The sequence below is a fragment of the Catharus ustulatus genome, chromosome 30 (genome assembly GCF_009819885.2).
Source record: "Catharus ustulatus isolate bCatUst1 chromosome 30, bCatUst1.pri.v2, whole genome shotgun sequence".
NCBI classification, from domain to species: Eukaryota; Metazoa; Chordata; class Aves; order Passeriformes; family Turdidae; genus Catharus; species Catharus ustulatus.
The window spans coordinates 2,289,379-2,310,304 of NC_046250.1; the positions used below are offsets into that span (position 1 = coordinate 2,289,379).

At 32.7% G+C, this 20,926-nt stretch overlaps 1 protein-coding gene across 1 annotated transcript in view; it reads right to left on the reverse strand.

Annotated features, from left to right (window-relative positions):
• The window catches only part of CGN (cingulin), a 66,938-nt gene that overhangs the window by 17,292 nt on the left and 28,720 nt on the right, over positions 1-20,926 (reverse strand). Inside the window, exons 6-10 of the mRNA XM_033082596.1 lie at positions 18,438-18,517; positions 16,006-16,126; positions 14,261-14,577; positions 9,717-9,867; positions 1,621-1,722 (exon numbers count right to left, since the gene is read on the reverse strand). Coding sequence (XP_032938487.1) covers positions 1,621-1,722; positions 9,717-9,867; positions 14,261-14,577; positions 16,006-16,126; positions 18,438-18,517 — 771 coding nt within the window. The remainder of the gene's footprint in view (positions 1-1,620; positions 1,723-9,716; positions 9,868-14,260; positions 14,578-16,005; positions 16,127-18,437; positions 18,518-20,926) is intronic.

Sequence of the window (20,926 nt, forward strand, 5' to 3'; positions counted from 1 at the left end):
TTTTTTGGGTGGAAATTCCCACTTTTTGGGCAATAAAATCTTGAATTTTTGGGGTGAAAATTCCCATTTTTTGGGGTGGAAATTCCCTTTTTTTTGGATGAAATTCCCATTTTTGAGTGGAAATTCCTGTTTTTTTGGGATGAAAATTCGATTTTTTGGGCATGGAAATTCCCATTTTTTGGGGAATAAAATCTCAAATTTTGGGGTGAGAATTTCCATTTTTGGGGAATAAAATCTCAAATTTTGGGGTGGAAATTCCCATTTTTGGGATGAAAATTCCCATTTTTTGGGCAGTAAAATGTCAAATTTGGGCTGGAAATTCCCATTTTTTAGGATGAAAATTCCCTTTTTTTGGGGTGGAAATTCCCATTTTTTGGATGAAAATTCCCATTTTTTGGGCAATAAAATCTCGAATTTTGGGTAGAAATTCCCATTTTTGGGGAATAAAATCTCAAATTTTGGGGTGAGAATTCCCATTTTTTGAGCAGGAAATTCCAGTTTTTTGGGCAATAAAATCTTGAATTTTGGGGTAAAAATTCCCATTTTTTGGGAAGAAAATTCCCATTTTTTGGGGAATAAAATCTCAATTTTGGGGTGGAATTCCTGGTTTTTTGAGGTGGAAATTGCCATTTTTTAGGACGAAAATTCCCATTTTTTAGGATGAAAATTCCCATTTTTTGGGTGGAAATTCCCATTTTTTGGGAAGAAAATTCCCATTTTTTGGGCAGTAAAATCTCAAATTTTGGGGTGAGAATTTCCATTTTTTGGGTGGAAATTCCTGGGTTTTTGGGAAGAAAATTCCCATTTTTGGGCAGTAAAATCTCAAATTTTGGGTGGAAATTCCTGTTTGTTTGAGGTGGAAATTCCCATTTTTTAGGATGAAATTCCCATTTTTTGGGGAATAAAACCTCGAATTCTGGGGTGAAAATTCCCATGTTTGGGGAAGAAAATTCCTATTTTTTGGGCAGTAAAATCTCAAATTTTGGGGTGGAAATTCCTGGTTTTTTGAGGTGGAAATTCCCAATTTTTAGGATGAAAATTCCCATTTTTTTGGGGAATAAAATCCCAAATTTTTGGGCTGGGAATTCCCCTTTTTTGGGTGGAAATTCCTGGTTTTTGGAGAACAAAATCCTAAATTTTGGGCTGGAAATTCCCATTTTTGGGGTAAAATTCCCATTTTTAGGGGAATAAAATCTCAACTTTTGGGGTAAAAATTCCCATTTTTGGGGAATACATCCCAAATTTTGGACTGGGAATTCCCGTTTTTTGGGGTGGTATTCCCATTTTTTGGGGAATAAAATCTCAAATTTTGGGTGAAAATTCCATTTTTGGGGGTGGAAATTCCATTTTTTGGGCTGGGAATTCCCATTTTTTGGGGAATAAAATCTTGAATTCTGGGGAGAAAATTCCTATTTTTGGGGGTGGAAATTCCTTTTTTTGGGATGAAAATTCTCATTTTTTGGGTGGAAATTCCTGGTTTTTTGGGATGAAAATTCGATTTTTTGAGCGTGAAAATTCCCGTTTTTTGGGGAGTAAAATCTCGAATTTTGGGCTGGGAATTCCTGGTTTTTGGGATGAAAATTCCCATTTTTTGGGGTAGAATTCCCATTTTTCTGGCACCTTCTGGAGCTTTCCTAGTTCCTGGTTGGGGCTCTGGAGTCGCTCCCGCAGCTCCCGCAGCTCCTCCTCGAATTCCTCCCGCTCAAACGCGCCTGGAGCAGCCTGGAAAGCCCAAATTCCCAAAATTCCTCAAAATCCAACAATTCCTGACATTCCCCAATCCCTAAAATTCCTGAAATTCTTCAAAAATAATATCCAAAATTCCCAAAAATTCCCAAAAATCCCAAAATTTCCAAAAATTCCCAAAATTCCATCCAGCAAAAAATTCCCAAATTCAAAAAAAATCCTGAAATTCCTTAAAATAAAACCCAGAAATTCTTATTTTTTAATTAAAAAAACCCCAGAAAATTCCCAGTTTTTTATTTAAAACCCCAAAATTCCTCAAATCCAACAATCCCTGAAATTCCCAAATCCCTAAAAATTCCTGAAATTCTTGAAAATCATAATAATACAAAAATTCCCAAAATTCCCAAAATTCCCAAAAAATTCCCCAAAATTCCCAAAATTCCATCCAGCAAAAAATTCCCAAAATTCAAAAAAAATCCTGAAATTCCTTAAATAAACCCAGAAATCCCAATTTTTTTTTATTTAACCCCAAAATTCCCATATTTTTAAACCCAGAAAATTCCAATTTTTTTAATTTAAACCCCCAAAATTCCAATTTTTAAAATTTAAAACCTAAAAAATTCCCAATTTTTAAAATTTAAAACCTCCAAAAATTCCCATTTTTTAAAAATATAAAACCAAAAAATTCCGAATTTTTAAAATATAAAACAAAAAAATTCCCATTTTTTAATTTAAAACCCAAAAAAATTCCCATTTTTTGTATTTAAAACCAAAAAAAAATCCCATTTTTAAAATTTAAAACCCAAAAAAAATTCCCAATTTTTTTAATTTAACCCCAAAATTCCCATATTTTTAAACCCAGAAAAATCCAATTTTTTGATTTAAAACCCCACACAAATTCCCATGTTTTTTTTTTATTTAAAACCTTCAAAATTCCAATTTTTAAAATTTAAACCCCCCAAAAATTCCCATATTTTTAAAAATATAAACCAAAAAAAATCCAATTTTTAAATTTAAAACCCCACACAAATTCCCAATTTAAAAAATCTAAAACCTAAAAAATTCCCAATTTTTTAAATTTAAAACCCCACACAAATTCCCAATTTTTAAAATATAAAACCTAAAAATATTCCCAATTTTTAAAATTCAAAACCCCCAAATTCCCATTTTTTTTAAATATAAAATCAAAAAAAATTCCCATTTTTAAAATTTTAAAATCCCAAAATTCCCATTTTTTAAAATATAAAACCTAAAAAAATTCCGAATTTTAAAATATAAAACCAAAAAAATTCCCATTTTTTATATTTAAAATCCCAAAAATTCTTATTTTTAAATTTAAAACCCAAAAAAATCCCATTTTTAAAATTTAAAACCCCCAAAATTCCATTTTTTTTAAATATAAAACCTAAAAAAATCCCATTTTTTAAATTTAAACCCCCAAAAAATCCCAATTTTTTTTTAATTTAACCCCAAAAATTCCCATATTTTAAACCCAGAAATTCCAATATTTTTTAAACCCAGAAAATTCCAATTTTTTAATTTAAAACCCCACACAAATTCCCATTTTTTTAAAATATAAAACCTAAAAAAATTCCCATTTTTAAAAAATATAAACCAAAAAAATTCCCATTTTTAAAAATATAAAACCAAAAAAATTCCCATTTTTAAAAAATATAAACCTAAAAAAAATCCCATTTTTAAAATTTAAAACCCCCAAAAATTCCCATTTTTTAAAATATAAAACCAAAAAAATTCCCATTTTTTATATTTAAACCCAAAAAATTCCCGTTTTTTTTAAATATAAAACAAAAAAAAATCCCATTTTTTAAAATAAAACCAAAAATTCCCATTTTGTATATTTAAAATCCCCAAAATTCCCATTTTTTAAAAATATAAACCAAAAAAATTCCCATTTTTTAAATTTAAAACCCCCAAAAAAAATCCCATTTTTTATATTTAAAACCTAAAAAAAATCCCATTTTTTATATTTAAAACCCCAAAAAAATCCCATTTTTTATATTTAAAACCCAAAAAAAATCCCAATTTTTTTTTTAATTAAACCCCCAAAAAATCCCAATTTTTTTTTTATTTAACCCCAAAAAAATCCCATTTTTTTTAATTAAACCCCAAAAAAATTCCCATTTTTTATATTTAAAACCCAAAAAATTCCCATTTTTTAAATAAAAACCAAAAAAATTCCATTTTTTATATTTAAAATCCCCAAAAAAATTCTTATTTTTTAAATTTAAACCCAAAAAAATTCCCATTTTTTATATTTAAACCCAAAAAAATTCCCAATTTTTTTTTAATTAAACCCCCAAAAAAATCCCAATTTTTTTTTAATTAAACCCCCAAAAAAATCCCAATTTTTTTTAATTAAACCCCCCAAAAATCCCAATTTTTTTTAATTTAACCCCAAAAATTCCCATATTTTTATACCCAGAAAATTCCAATATTTTTTAACCCAGAAAATTCCAATTTTTTTTATTTAAAACCTACACAATTCCCAATTTTTAAAATTTAAAACCTAAAAAAATTCCCAATTTTTAAATTTAAAACCCCCAAAAATTCCCATTTTTAAAAAATACAAAACCTAAAAAAAATTCCGAATTTTTAAATTTAAAACCCCAAAAAAATTCCCAATTTTTTTAAATTAACCCCCCAAAAAAATCCCAATTTTTTTAATTTACCCCCAAAAATTCCCATATTTTTAAACCTAGAAAATTCACTTTTTTTTACCCAGAAATTCCAATTTTTTTATTTAAAACCCACACAAATTCCCAAGTTTTTTTTTTATTTAAAACCCCCAAAATTCCAATTTTAAAAATATAAACCTAAAAAATTTCCCAATTTTTAAATTTAAAACCCAAAAAAATTCCCAATTTTTAAAATTTAAAACCCCCCAAAAATTCCCATTTTTTAAATATAAAACCAAAAAAATTCCCATTTTTTTATATTTAAAACCTCCAAAATTCCCATTTTTTAAATTTAAAACCCAAAAAAATTCCCAATTTTTTTTTTAATTAAACCCCAAAAAAATCCCAATTTTTATATTTAAAACCCAAAAAATTCCCATTTTTTTTTAATTTAACCCCAAAAATTCCCATATTTTTAAACCCAGAAAATTCCAATTTTTTTTTAACCCAAATTCCAATTTTTTAATTTAAAACCCAATTTTTAAATATAAAACCTAAAAAAATCCGAATTTTTAAAATATAAACAAAAAATTCCCATTTTTTATATTTAAAACCCCCCAAAAAATCCAATTTTTTTAATTAAACCCCAAAAAAATCCCCAATTTTTTTTAATTAAACTCCCAAAAAAATTCCCAATTTTTTTTAATTTAACCCCAAAAATTCCCATATTTTTTAACTCAGAAAATTCCAATTTTTAAATTAAAACCCCACACAAATTCCCAAGTTTTTTTTTTATTTAAAACCCCCAAAATTCCAATTTTTAAAATTTAAAACCCCCCAAAAAATCCCATTTTTTTTAAAATATAAAACCAAAAAATTCCCATTTTTAAAATTAAAACCCAAAAAATTCCAATTTTTTTTAATTTAACCCCAAAAATTCCCATATTTTTAAACCCAGAAAATTCCAATTTTTTTAACCCAGAAAAATCCAATTTTTAAATTTAAAACCCCACACAAATTCCAATTTTTAAAATTTAAAAACCCAAAAATTCCCAATTTTTTAAAATTTAAAACCCCCAAAAATTCCCATTTTTTAAAATATAAAACCAAAAAATTCCCATTTTTTTAAATTAAACCCCCAAAAAAATCCCAATTTTTTTTATTTAACCTCAAAAATTCCCATATTTTTAAACCCAGAAAATTCCACTTTTTTTTAACCCAAAAAATTCCAATTTTTAAATTTAAAACCCTACACAAATTCCCAATTTTAAAATACAAAACCTAAAAAAATTCCCATTTTTTAATTTAAAACCCCCCAAAATTCCAATTTTTTTTAAAATATAAAACCAAAAAAATCCCATTTTTTATATTTAAAACCAAAAAATTCCCATTTTTAAAATTTAAAACCCAAAACAATTCCCAATTTTTTTTAATTTAACCCCAAAAATTCCCATATTTTTAAACCCAAAAATTCCAATTTTTTAATTTAAAACCCCACACAAATTCCCAATTTTTTAAATTTAAAACCCAAGAAAATCCCTATTTTTAAAATTTAAAACCCCCCAAAAATTCCCAATTTTTAAAATTTAAAACCCCCAAAATTCCCATTTTTTTAAAATATAAAACAAAAAAAATCCCATTTTTATATTTAAAATCCAAAAAAAAATCCCATTTTTTTAAAATACAAAACCCAAAAAAATTCCCATTTTTTTAAAATATAAAACAAAAAAAATTCCCATTTTTTTAAATATAAAACCTAAAAAAATTCCCATTTTTTAAAAATATAAAAGCAAAAAAATTCCCATTTTTATATTTAAAACCCAAAAAAATCCCAATTTTTTTAATTAAACCCCCAAAAAATTCCCAATTTTTTAAAATTTAACCCCAAAAATTCCCATATTTTAAACCCAGAAAATTCCAATTTTTTTTAACCCTAGAAATTCAAATTTTTAAATTTAAAACCCCACACAAATTCCCATGGTTTTTTTTTAATTTAAAACCCCTAAAATTCCAATTTTTAAATATAAAATTAAAAACAAAATCCCATTTTTTTAAATTTAAAATCCCCAAAAATTCCCATTTTTTTAAAAATATAAACCAAAAAATTCCCATTTTAAAATTTAAAACCCCAAAAAATTCCCATTTTTTTTAAATATAAAATCAAAAAAAATTCCCATTTTTTAAAATATAAAACCTAAAAAAAATCCCATTTTTTAAATTTAAAACCCCAAAAAATTCCCATTTTTTTTTAAATTTAACCCCAAAAATTCCCTTTTTTTTTAATTGAACCCCCAAAAAAATCCCAATTTTTTTTAATTAAACCCCAAAATTCCCATATTTTTTAACCCAGAAAATTCCAATTTTTTAATTTAAAACCCACACAAATTCCCATTTTTTTTAATTAAAACCCCCAAATTCCAATTTTTAAAATTTAAAACCCCCAAAAATTCCCATTTTTTTAAAATACAAAACCAAAAAAATTCCCATTTTTTAAATTTTAAACCCCACACAATTCCCATGTTTTTTTTTTTAAAAACCCCCAAAAATTCCCATTTTTTAAAAACATAAACCAAAAAAATTCCCATTTTTTAAATTTAAACCCCCAAAAAATCCCATTTTTTATATTTAAAACCCAAAAAATTCCCATTTTTTAAAATTAAAATCCCCAAAAATTCCCATTTTTTTTAATATAAAACAAAAAAAAATTCCCATTTTTTATATTTAAAGCCCAAAAAATTCCCAATTTTTTTTTAATTTAACCCCAAAAATTCCCATATTTTTAAACCCAGAAAATTCCATTTTTTTTTTAACCCAGAAAATTCCAATTTTTTAATTAAAACCCCAATTTTTAAAATATAAAACCTAAAAAAATTCCGAGTTTTTAAAATATAAAACCAAAAAAATCCCATTTTTTAAATTTAAACCCCCCAAAAAATTCCCATTTTTTATATTTAAAACCCAAAAAAATCCCAATTTTTTTTTAATTAAACCCCAAAAAATCCCAATTTTTTTTTAATTAAACCCCAAAAAAATCCCAATTTTTTTAAATTTAACCCCAAAAAAATCCCTTTTTTTTTAATTAAACCCCCCAAAAAAATTCCCAATTTTTTTAATTAAACCCCCAAAAATTCCATTTTTTATATTTAAACCCAAAAATTCCCATTTTTTTAAATAAAAACCTAAAAAAATTCCCATTTTTTATATTTAAAATCCCCCAAAAATTCCCATTTTTTTAAAATATAAAATAAAAAAAAAATCCCATTTTTTAAATTTAAAACCCCCCAAAAATTCCCATTTTTTTAATTAAACCCCAAAAAATTCCCAATTTTTTTTTTAATTTAACCCCAAAATTCCCATATTTTTAAACCCAGAAAATTCCAATATTTTTTTAACCCAGAAAATTCCAATTTTTTAATTTAAAACCCCAATTTTAAAATATAAAACCTAAAAAATTCCCATTTTTTTAAAATACAAAACCAAAAAAATCCAATTTTTAAAATTTAAAACCCCCAAAAATTCCCATTTTTTAAAATATAAAACCAAAAAAAATTCCCATTTTTTAAATTTAAAATCCCAAAAAATTACTATTTTTAAAAATATAATACCTAAAAAAATCCCATTTTTTAAATTTAAAAACCCCCAAATTCCCATTTTTTTAAAATATAAAATCAAAAAAATTCCCATTTTTAAATTTAAACCCCCAAAAAATTCCCAATTATTTTTTTAATTTAACCCCAAAAATTCCCATATTTTTAAACCCCGAAAATTCCAATATTTTTTAACCCAGAAAATTCCAATTTTTTAATTTAAAACCCCACACAATTCCCAATTTAAAAAATTTAAAACCTAAAAAAAATCCAATTTTTAAAATTTAAACCCCCCAAAATTCCAATTTTTAAAAATATAAAACCTAAAAAAATTCCCATTTTTTAAATTTAAAACCCCCCCAAAAATTCCCATTTTAAAATTTAAAACCTAAAAAAAATTCCCAATTTTTAAAATTTAAAACCTCCAAAAATTCCCAGTTTTTTAAAATATAAATTAAAAAAATTCCCATTTTTTATATTTAAAACCTCCAAAATTCCCATTTTTTTAAATATAAAATCAAAAAAATTCCCATTTTTTATATTTAAAACCCAAAAAAATTCCCAATTTTTTTTTAATTTAACCCCAAAAATTCCCATATTTTTTAAACCCAGAAAATTCCAATTTTTTAAATTAAAACCCCAATTTTTAAAATATAAAACCTAAAAAAATTCTGAATTTTTAAAATATAAAACAAAAAAAATTCCCATTTTTTATATTTAAAACCCCCCAAAAATTCCCATTTTTTTAAAATACAAAACCAAAAAAATTCCCATTTTTAAAATTTAAAACCCAAAAAAATCCCAATTTTTTTTTTAATTTAACCCCAAAAATTCCCATATTTTTAAACCCAGAAAATCCAATTTTTTTTAACCCAGAAAATTCCAATTTTTTTTATTTAAAACCCCCAAAAATTCCCAATTTAAAAATTTAAAACCTAAAAAAACTCCCAATTTTTAAAATTTAAAACCTCCAAAATTCCCAGTTTTTTAAATATAAAATTAAAAAAAATTCCCATTTTTATATTTAAAACCTCCAAAAATTCCCATTTTTTTAAAATATAAAATCAAAAAAAATTCCCATTTTTTATATTTAAACCCCAAAAAAATTCCCAATTTTTTTTAATTTAACCCCCACAAATTCCCATATTTTTAAACCCAGAAAATTCCAATTTAAAAATTTAAAACCTCCAAAAATTCCCAGTTTTTTAAAATATAAAACCTAAAAAAAATCCCATTTTTAAATTTAAAACTCCCCAAAAATTCCCATTTTTTAAAAATATAAAACCAAAAAAAATCCCATTTTTTATATTTAAAACCCCCAAAAAATCCCATTTTTTTTTTATTAAACCCCCAAAAAAATCCCAATTTTTTTTAATTTAAACCCAAAAATTCCCATATTTTAAACCCAGAAAATTCCAATATTTTTAAACCCAGAAAATTCCAATTTTTTTATTTAAAACCCCCCAAAAATTCCCATTTTTTAAAATATAAAACCTAAAAAATTCCGAATTTTTAAAATATAAAACCTAAAAAAATTCCCATTTTTTTTAAAATATAAAACAAAAAAATCTATTTTTTATATTTAAAAACCCAAAAAAATTCCCATTTTTTATTTTAAAACCCCCAAAAAATTCCCATTTTTTAAATTTAAACCCCAAAAAAATCCCAATTTTTTTTTAATTAACCCAAAAAAAATCCCAATTTTTTTTAATTAAACCCCAAAAAAATCCCAATTTTTTTTTAATTAAACCCAAAATTCCCCAATTTTTAATTTCCAAAATCCAATTAATGTTGATTCCAGACTCACTCCTGCTTGGGAATTCCTCAGCTCCTCTTTGTTTTCTGGAACATTTCCTTCACTGCTGCGACTCCTCCGCGCTCTCCTCCAGCTCCCGCCGCAAATTCCGAACTTGAATTCCCAATTTTCCCCTTCCTGCTCCAGCCTGGATTTTTCCTGGGAGGAATCAACAAAAAATTCCCAAAATTTCCAAAAAAATTCATAAATTGCACAAATTTCAAAAAAAAATCGCAAAAATCAACAAAAAATTCCCAAAATTCCACAATAATTCCACAAAATGCCAAAAAAAATCCAAAAAAATTCAACAAAAATTCCCAAAATTCCACAATGATTCCACAAAAATTCCAAAAAAATTCCAAAAAAACTTCCAAAAAAATTAAACAAAAATTCCCAAAATTCCACAATGATTCACAAAATTCCAAAAAAATTCCCAAAAAATTAAACAAAATTCCAAAATTCCACAATGATTCACAAAATTCCAAAAAAAATTCCAAAAAAAATTAAACAAAAATTCCCAAAATTCCACAATGATTCCACAAAACCCAAAAAATTCCACCAAAAAAATCCCCAAAATTCCACAATAATTCCACAAAAATCCCAAAAAATTCCACCAAAAAATCCCCAAAATTCCACAATGATTCCACAAAAATTCCACAAAAAATTCCAAAAAAAATTAAACAAAAATTCCATAAAATTTCAAAAAAAATTCCATAAAAATCCAAAAAATTCCACCAAAAAATCCCCAAAATTCCACAATAATTCCACAAAAATTCCAAAAAAAATCCAAAAAATTAAACAAAAATTCCAAAATTCCACAATAATTCCACAAAAATTCCAAAAAAAATTCAATAAAATTCCACCAAAAATTCCCCAAAATTCCACAATAATTCCACAAAAATCCCAAAAAATTCCAAAAAAATTAAACAAAAATTCCATAAATTTCCAAAAAATTCCCAAAAAATTGCACAAAATTCCAAAAAATCCCAAAAAATTCCACCACAAAATCCCCACAAATTCCACAATGATTCACAAAAATCCCAAAAATTCCACCAAAAAATCCCCAAAATTCCACAATAATTCCACAAAAATCCCAAAAAAATCCCAAAAAATTCCCCAAAAAAATTCCCAAATTCCACAATAATTCCACAAAAATCCCAAAAAATTCCACAAAAATCCCAAATTCCACAATAATTCCACAAAAATCCAAAAAATTCCACAAAAAATTCCATCCCAAATTCCACAATAATTCCACAAATCCCAAAAAAAATTCCAAAAAAAATTAAACAAAATTCCCAAAATTCCACAATAATTCCACAAAAATTCCAAAAAAAATCCCAAAAATTCAACAAAAATTCCCAAAATTCCACATGATTCCACAAATATTCCAAAAAAATTCCAAAAAAAATTAACAAAATTCCAAAATTCCAAAAAATTCCCTAAAAATTGCACAATTCCAAAAAATTCCAAAAATTCCACCAAAAAATCCCAAAATTCCACAATATTCCACAAAAATTCCAAAAAAATTCCAAAAAAATTAAACAAAATTCCAAAATTCCACAATAATTCCACAAAAATTCCAAAAAAAATTCCAAAAATTCAACAAAAATTCCCAAAATTCCACAATAATTCCACAAAATTCCAAAAAAATTCCCAAAAATTCAAACAAAAATTCCCAAAATTCCACAATAATTCCACAAAAATTCCAAAAATTCCACCAAAAATCCACAAATTCACATGATTCCACAAAAATTCCAAAAAATTCCAAAAAAAATTACAAAATTCCCATAAAATTCCAAAAAAATTCCACAAAAATTCCAAAATTCAAAAAATCCAAAAATTCCACCAAAAAATCCCCAAATTCCACAATAATTCCACAAAAATTCCAAAAAATTCCACCAAAAAATCCCAAAATTCCACAATATTCCACAAAAATTCCAAAAAATTCCACCAAAAAATTCCCCAAAATTCCACAACGTTCCACAAAATTCCAAAAATTCCACAAAAAATTCCAAATTCCACAATAATTCCACAAAAATTCCAAAAATTCCACCAAATCCCAAAATTCCACAATGATTCCAATATTCCAAAAAAATTCCAAAAAAATTAAACAAAATTCCCAAAATTCCACAATATTCCACAAAAATTCCAAAAAAATTCCAAAAAAATTAACAAAAATTCCCAAAATTCCACATGATTCCACAAAATTCCAAAAAAAATTCCAAAAAATTAACCAAAAATTCCCAAATTCCACAATATTCACAAAATTCCAAAAAATTAAAAAAATTAAACAAAATTCCAAAAATTCCAAATGATTCACAAAAATTCCAAAAAAATTCCCAAAAAATTCCACCAAAATCCCCAAATTCCACAATGATTTCACAAAATCCCAAAAAAAAAAAAAATTAAACAAAAATTCCAAAATTCCCAAAAATTCCACAAAAATTCACAAAATCCAAAAAATTCCAAAAAACCAAAAATCCCCAAATTCCACAATGATTTCACAAAAATCCAAAAAAAATTCCAAAAAAAATTAAACAAAAATTCCCAAATTCCCACAATAATTCCACAAAAATCCCAAAAAATTCCACCAAAAAATCCCCAAAATTCCACAATAATTCACAAAAATCCCAAAAAATTCCAAAAAAAATCAAAAATCCCAAATTCACAAAATTCCACAAAAATCCCAAAAAATTCCACCAAAAAAATCCCCAAAATTCCACAATGATTCCACAAAAATCCCAAAAAATTCCACCAAAAAAATCCCCAAAATTCACAAATTCCACAAAATTCCAAAAAATTCCACCAAAAAATCCCCAAAATTCCACAATGATTCCAAAATTCAAAAAAATCCCAAAAATTCCACCAAAAAATCCCAAAATTCCACAATGATTCCACAAAAATTCAAAAATCCACCAAATCCATTCCAAATGATTCCACAAAAATTCAAAAAAATCATTCCAAAAAAATCCCAAAACCAAATGATCCACAAAAATTCCCAACAAATTCCAATCAACAAAATTCCACAAATTCCACAATATTTCCCCCAAATTTCCCAAAATTTCAGTGTTGAGTCCAAGAAAATTCCACACAAATTTTTCCCATTTTTTCCCATTTTTTCCCAATTCCAAAGGGATTTTCCCCATTTTTTCTCCCCATTCCAGAGGTTTTTTTCCTCCAATTTTCTCTGTCCCTTTTCCCATCCCAATCCAGAATTCCCAACCCTGTTTCTCCATTCCAGAATTCCCAATCCCAAAATTCCCAATCCTAATTCGCAACCTCATTCCCATCATTCCCAAAATCCCCAAAATCCCCCGAATTCTCAAATCCCCAAATCCCACAAATCCCAAAATCCCCAAACCTCAAAATCCAAAAATCCCAAATCCCCAAAAATCCAAAAATTTCAAAATCCCCCAAATCCCCAAATTCCAACAATTCCCATCATTCCCAAATCCCAAAATTCCCAATTCCCAAAATCCCCAAACCCCCAAAATCCCCAAACCCCAAAATCCCCCAAATCCCAAATACAAAATTCCCAAATCCCAAATTACCCAAAATCCTAAAACCCCCAAAATCCCAAATTCTCATCATCTCCAAAATGCCATCATCCCAAAATCCCCAAAATTCCCAAAATCCAACAATTCCCAAAATCCCATCATCCCCAAATCCCCCAAATCCAAATCCCCAAAATCCTCAAAATCCCAAAATCCCCAAAATCCTCAAAATCCCCAAAATCCCAAATCCCCAAAATCCCAAAATCCCCAAATTCCCAAAACACAAAAATTCCCATCACTCCCAAAATCCCAAATTCCCATCATCTCCAAAATGCCATCATCCCAAAAATCCCCAAAATTCCCAAAATCCCAAAAATCCCCATCACTCCCAAAATCCAACAATTCCCAAAATCCCAAATCCCCCAAAACCCCAAATCCCCAAAATCCCCAAAATCCCCAAAATCCCCATCACTCCCAAAATCCCAAAATTCCAAATCCCCAAATTCTCAAAATCCCCATGATTTCCATAATCCCAAAATTCCCAAAATTCCAAATCCCCATCACTCCCAAAATCCCCAAAATCCCCAAATCCCAATCCCAAATCCCAAAATCCCAAAATCCCCACAATCCCAAAATCCCCACAATCCCCATCATCCCAAAAATCCCCAAAATCCCCAAAAATCCCAAAATCCCCACAATCCCAAAATCCCACAATCCCATATTCCCAAAATCCCCAATTCCAACAATTCCCATCATTCCCAAAAACCCCATCATCCCCAAAATCCCCAAAATCCCCAAAATCCCAAATCCCCAAAATCCCCAAAATCCCCAAATCCCCAAAATCCCCAAATCCCAAAATCCCAAATCCCCAAATTCCCAAAATCCCCAAAATCCCAAATCCTCCGAATCCCAAATCCCCAAAATCCCAAATCCCCAAATCCCCAAAATCCCCCAAATCCCCAAAATCTCAAAATCCCAAATCCCAAATCCCAAAATCCCCAAACCCCAAAAATCCCCAAAATCCCAATCCCAAAAAATCCCCAAATCCCAAATCCCCACCTGTTGCTCCTCTCCAGCTCCCCCCGTTCCCTCTCCAGCTCCGCCCGCCGCTCCAGGTCGGAATCGTGCGCGGCCGCCTCGGCCTGGAGAGCTCCCCTGACGGCCGCCAGCTCCCGCTCCAGGCGGCGCCGCGTGGCCACCGAGACGTCCAGCTGGTCCTGGAGATCCTGGGGATATGGGAAATTTGGGATTTGGGATTTGGGATTTGGGATTTGGGATTTGGGATTTGGGGATTTGGGGTCAGCTCCCCTGACGGCCGCCAGCTCCCGCTCCAGGCGGCGCCGCGCCGACACCGCGGAGTCCAGCTGGTCCTGGAGATCCTGGGGATATGGGATTATGGAAATATGGGATTTGGGATTTGGGGATTTGGGATTTGGGATCTGGGATTTGGGGTCATCATCCCAACAAGGCCACCAGCTGATCCCAGAGATCCCGGAGATCCTGGGAATACGGGATTTGGGATTTGGGATTTGGGGATTTGGGGTCATCACCCCAACGTGATGTCCAGCTGGTCCCGGAGATCCTGGAGATCCTGGGAATACGGGATTTGGGATTTGGGGTTTGGGGATTTGGGGTCAGAACCCCAACACAACATCCAGCAGATCCCGGAGATCCTGGGGATTGGGAAATTGAGATTTGGGGATTGGGGGATTTGGGGATTTGGGATTTGGGGATTTGGAGTCAGAACCCCAACGTGACGTCCAGTTGATCCTGGAGATCCTGGGAATGCGGGATTTGGGATTTGGGGACTTGGGTCAGAACCCCAACGCGACGTCCAGCTGATCCTGGAGATCCTGGGGATTGGGAAAAGTTGGGAAATTGGGATTTGGGATTTGGGATTTGGGGATTTGGGGATTTGGGGATTGGGAAATTGGGATTTGGGGTCATCACTCCATGGTCAAGTCCAGGCGGTCCCGGCACTCCTGGAGATCCTGGGAAATGGGAAATTGGGATTTGGGATTTGGGGTCGTCACCCCAACATGACGTCCAGCTGGTCCTGGAGATCCTGGGAATATGGGATTGGGAAATTGGGATTTGGGATTTGGGATTTGGGGATTGGAAAATTTGGGATTTGGGGCCATCACTCCATGGTTGAGTCCAGGCGGTCCCAGCACTCCTGGAGATCCTGGGAATATGGGATTTGGGAAATTGGGATTTGGGGATTTGGGAAATTTGGGATTTGGGAAATTGGTAAAATGGGATTTGGGAAATGGGAGAAGTTTGGAAAATGGGAAAAAACAGGAAATCAGGATAATTGGAAAAATGGGAGTTGGGGATTTGGGATTTGGAGATTTGGGGTCAGCAGTCCAACGACGTCCATTGGTCCCAGAGATCCTGAGGATTGGGAAATTGGGATTTGGGATTTGGGGATTTGGGATTTGGGGATTTGGGATATGGGAAAAGTTGAGAAATTGGGAATATTTGGAGTGGGAAAATGGGAAAAGTTGGGATTATTGAGATTTTTAATGGGATTTTTCCATTTTTCCTCCCTTTTTTTGTGGGATTTTTCCCATTTTTAACCCAGATTTGTCCCATTTTTATTGGGATTTTTCCCATTTTTCCTCCCTTTTTTGTGGGATTTTTCCCATTTTTAACCCAGATTTGTCCCATTTTTATTGGGATTTTTCCATTTTTCCTCCCTTTTTTTGTGGGATTTTTCCCATTTTTAACCCAGATTTGTCCATTTTTTTTGTATTTTTGCCCCGTTTTTTTTGGGATTTCCCCCTTTTTTTAGGATTTTGGGGTACCTGGCAGGGCTCCTGCGTGTCGGGGTCGCCCCTGGGCTCGTGGCTCGTGGCCAGCAGCCGCTGTTCCAGCTGGCCCAGCCGCTCCTCCAGCTCGGCCTTGGCCGCCTGCAGCTCGGCCAGCCTGGGGAAAAAAGGGTTAATGGGGTTTTTATGGGGAAAATTAAAGGGTTAAGGGGTAATTAAAGGGTTAATGGGGTTTTTATGGGGTCAATTAAAGGGTTAATGGGGGAATTAAAGGGTTGATAGGGGAATTAATGGGGTAATTAAAGGGTTAGTGGGGAACTAATGGGGTCAATTAAAGGGTTAATGGGAATTAATGGAGTCAATTAAAGGGTTAATGGGTTTTTGGGGTCAATTAAAGGGTTAATGGGGGAATTAATGGGTCAATTAAAGGGTTAATGGGTTTTGGGGTCAATTAAAGGGTTAATGGCGGAATTAATGAGGTCAATTAAAGGGTTAATGGGTTTTTTGGGGGGAATTAAAGGATTAATGGGTAATTAAAGGGTTAATGGGGGATTTTTGGGGTAAATTAAAGGGTTTAATGGGGACTTTTGGGGATAATTAAAGGTTTAATGGGTAATTAAAGGGTTAATGGGGGAATTAATGGGGCAATTAAAGGGTTAATGGGGTTTTTTGGGGGAAAATTAAAGGATTAAGGGTAATTAAAGGGTTAATTGGGATTTATGGGGTCAATTAAAGGGTTAATGGCGGAATTAAAGGGGGAATTAAAGGGTTAATGGGGGAATTAATGGGGTCAATTAAAGGGTTAATGGGGATTTTTTGGGATAATTAAAGGATTAGTGGGTAATTAAAGGGTTAATGAGGTTTTTTGGGGGAATTAAAGGGTTAATGGGTAATTAAAGGGTTTATGGGGTGAATTAAAGGGTTAATGGGGGAATTAAAGAGGGAATTAAAGGGTTAATGGGGGAATTAATGGGGAATCAAATGGTTAATGGGGGAATTAAAGGGTTAATGGGGAATTAATGGGGTCAATTAAAGGGTTAATGGGGATTTTTTGGGGATAATTAAAGGGTTAATGGGGGAATTAAAGGGTTAATTGGGTAATTAAAGGATTATTTTTTTATGGGGTCAATTAAAGGGTTAATGGGGGAATTAAAGGGGGACTTAAAGGGTTAATGGGTTTTATGGGGTCAATTAAAGGGTTAATGGGGTTTTTTGGGGAAAATTAAAGGATTAATGGGTAATTAAAGGGTTAATTGGGTTTTTATGCGGTGAATTAAAGGGTTAATGAGGGAATTAAAGGGGTAATTAAAGGGTTAATGGGGAAATTAAAGGGTTAATTAAAGGGTTAATGGGGGATTAATGGGGTGATTAAAGGGTTAAAGGCTTAATTAAAGGGTTAATGGGAGAATTAATGGGAAAATTCAAGGGTTAAAGGGTAATTAAAGGGTTAATGGGGGAATTAATGGGGTAATTAAAAGCTTAATGGGGTTAATTAAAAGCTTAATGGGGTTAATTAAAAGGTTAATGGGGTAATTAAAAGGTTAATGGGGTTAATTAAAGGTTAATGGGGTAATTAAAGGGTTTATGGGGAATTAATGGGGGAATTAATGGGGAAATTAAAGGGTTAATAGGAAATCAATGGGTTAATGGTTTTTTAACGGGGTCAATTAAAGGGTTAATGGGACAATTAATGGGTAATGGGGGAATTAAAGGGTTAATTAAAGAGTTAATGGGGTTTTTACGGGTCAACTAAAGGGTTAATGGGTAATTAAAGGGTTAATTGGGTTTTTATGGGGTCAGTTAAAGGGTTAATAGGGGAATTAAAGGGGGACTTAAAGGGTTAATGGGGGAATTAAAGAGTTAATGAGGGAATTAAAGGGGGAATTAAAGGGTTAATGGGGAATTAAAGGGTTAATGGGGAATTAATGGGGAATTAAAGGGTTAATGGGGGAATTAATGGGGAATTAAAGGATTAATGGGGAATTAAAGGGTTAATGAGGTTTTTATGGGGTCAATTAAAGGGTTAATGGGGGAATTAATGGGGAAATGGGGAAATTAATGGGGTAATTAAAGAGTTAATGGGGAAATTAAAGGGTTAAACCTTTTCAAGGTGACCCCAAACCCTTTTAGGGTCCCCCAAACTCTTTTTAGAGTCCCCAAACCCTTTTGGGATTCCTCAAACCCTTTTAAGGTGACCCCAAACCCTTTTTAGGATCCCCCAAACCATTTTAGGATCCCCCAAACCCTTTTGGGATTCCCCAAATCCCTTTAGGGTGACCCCAAACCCTTTTTAGGATCCCCAAACCCTTTAGGGGTGACCCCAAACCCTTTTGGGATCCCCCAAACCCTTTAGGGGTGACCCCAAACCCTTTTGGGATTCCCCAAATCCTTTAAGGTGACCCCAAAACCCTTTTAGGGTCCCCCAAACCCTTTTTAGGATCCCCAAACCCTTTTAGGGCCCCCCTTACTGGGCCTGGCTCCGCTGCAGCTCCTGGGATTTCTTGGCCAGGATTTGGGATTGGGACGAGTCCGGAGCCCCCAGCGAGTTCTGGGAAATTCAGGGATATTTGGGATGGGGGCGTCAGCGCAGCCTGAAATCCCAAATCCACCCCAAATCCACCCCAAATCACAAATCCCAAATCCCTCCCAAACCTCAAATCTGCCCCAAATCCCAAACCCCAAATCCCGAACCCCAAATCCACCCAAATGCATCCCAAACTCATCCCAAATCCAAAATTCCAAATCCCTCCAAAGTCCCAAATCCATCCCAAATCCTAAACCCCGAATCCCAAATCCCAAATCCCAAATCCCAATTCCCAATCCCCAAACCCCGAAATCCCAAAACCCAAACCCGTCCCAAACCAAAAACTCATTCCAAACCCATCCCAAACCCCAAATCCCAAATCCATCCCTAATCCCAAATCCCAAATTTATCCCAAATCCCAATCCTCAAACCCCAAAACCCAAATTCTGGAATTTTTGGGATCCTGAACCCCAAACCCCAAATCCCAAAACCCAAACCCGTCCCAAATCAAAAACTCATTCCAAACCCATCCCAAACCCCAAAACCCAAACCCTGGAATTTTTGGGATCCCAAACCCCAAATCCCAAACTCCAAATCCCAATCCCAATCCAATCCCAAATCCCAAATCCCAAACCCCAAATCCCAAATCCTAAATCCCAAGTCCTGGAATTTTTGGGATCCCAATCCCAAACCCCAAACCCCAAATCCTCAAATCCCAAAATCCCAAACCCCAAATCCCAAATCCTGGAATTTTTTGGGATCCCAAATCCCAAACCCCAAATCCCAAATCCTAAACCGAAAACCCTGGAAGTTTTGGGATCCCAAACCCCAAAACCCAAATCCCAAACCCCAAATCCCAAACCCTAAATCAAAAACTCATTCCAAATCCGTCCCAAATCCTAAACTCCAAACCGCAAATCTGGAATTTTTGGGATCCCAAACCCCAAATCCCAACTCCAAATCCCAATCCCAATCCAATCCCAAATCCCAAACCCCAATCCCAAATCCTAAATCCCAAGTCCTGGAATTTTTGGGATCCCAATCCCAAACCCCAAACCCCAAATCCCAATCCCAAATCCCAAACCCTGGAAATTTTGGGATCCCAGTTCCCAAACCCCAAACCCCAAATCCTCAAATCCCAAATCCCAAACCCCAAATCCCAAAATCCCAACCCCAAACCCTGGAATTTTTTGGGATCCCAAACCCCAAATCCCAAACCCCAAATCCCAAACCCCAAAGCCCAAATTTATCCCAAACCCCAACCCCAAACCCAAATCCCAAACCCCAAACCCAACCCCAAATCCCAAACCCCAAATCAAAACTCATTCCAAATCCGTCCCAAATCCCAAACTCCAAATCCCAAATCCATCTCAAATATCAACTCCCAAATCATCCCAAACCCCAAATCCCAAACCCCAAATCCCAAACCCCAAATCCCAATCCCAAACCCAAATCCAAATCCAAATCCCAATCCCAACCCCAAATCCCAAATCCCAAATCCCAAATCCCAATCCCAAATCCCAAACCCGAACCCCAAATCCCAAACCCCAAACCCTGGAATTTTTGGGATCCCAAATCCCAAACCCCAAATCCCAAATCCCAAACCCCAAACCCTGGAATTTTTGGGATCCCAAATCCCAAACCCAAAATCCCAAACCCAAAATCCCAAACTCCAAACCCCACTCCCAAATCCCAAACCCCAATTCCAAATCTGAAATCCCAAACCCCAAACCCTGGAACTTTTGGGATCCCAAACCCATCCCAAATCCCAACCCATCCCAAATCCCAATCCCCAACCCCAAATCCCAATCCCAACCCCAAATCCCAATCCCAATCCCAAACCCCAAACCCAAACCCCAAATCCCAAATCCCAAACCCCAAACCCTGGAATTTTTTGGGATCCCAAACCCCAAATCCCAATCCCAATCCCAAATCCCAATCCCAATCCCAATCCCAACCCCAAATCCCAATCCCAAATCCAAATCCCAAACCCCAAATCCCAAATCCCAAACCCTGGAATTTTTGGGATCCCAGTTCCCAAACCCCAAACCCCAAATCCCAATCCCAAATCCCAAACCCCAACCCCAAATCCTCAAATCCCAAACCCCAAACCCCAAATCCCAAAATCCCAACCCCAAATCCCAAATCCTGGAATTTTTGAGATCCCAAACCCCAAATCCCAACTCCAAATCCCAAACCCAAAATTCAACCCCAAATCCCAAATTCCAAATCCCAAATCCAACCCCAAATCCCAAATCCTGGAACTTTTGGGATCCCAAATCCCAAACCCCAAATCCTCAAATCCCAAACCCCAAACCCTAAATCCCAAATCCCAAACCCCAATCCCAAACCCCAAATCCCAAATCCCACTCTCAAACCCCAAATCCCGTATTTTTGGGATCCCAAACCCCAAATCCCAAATCCCCAATCCCA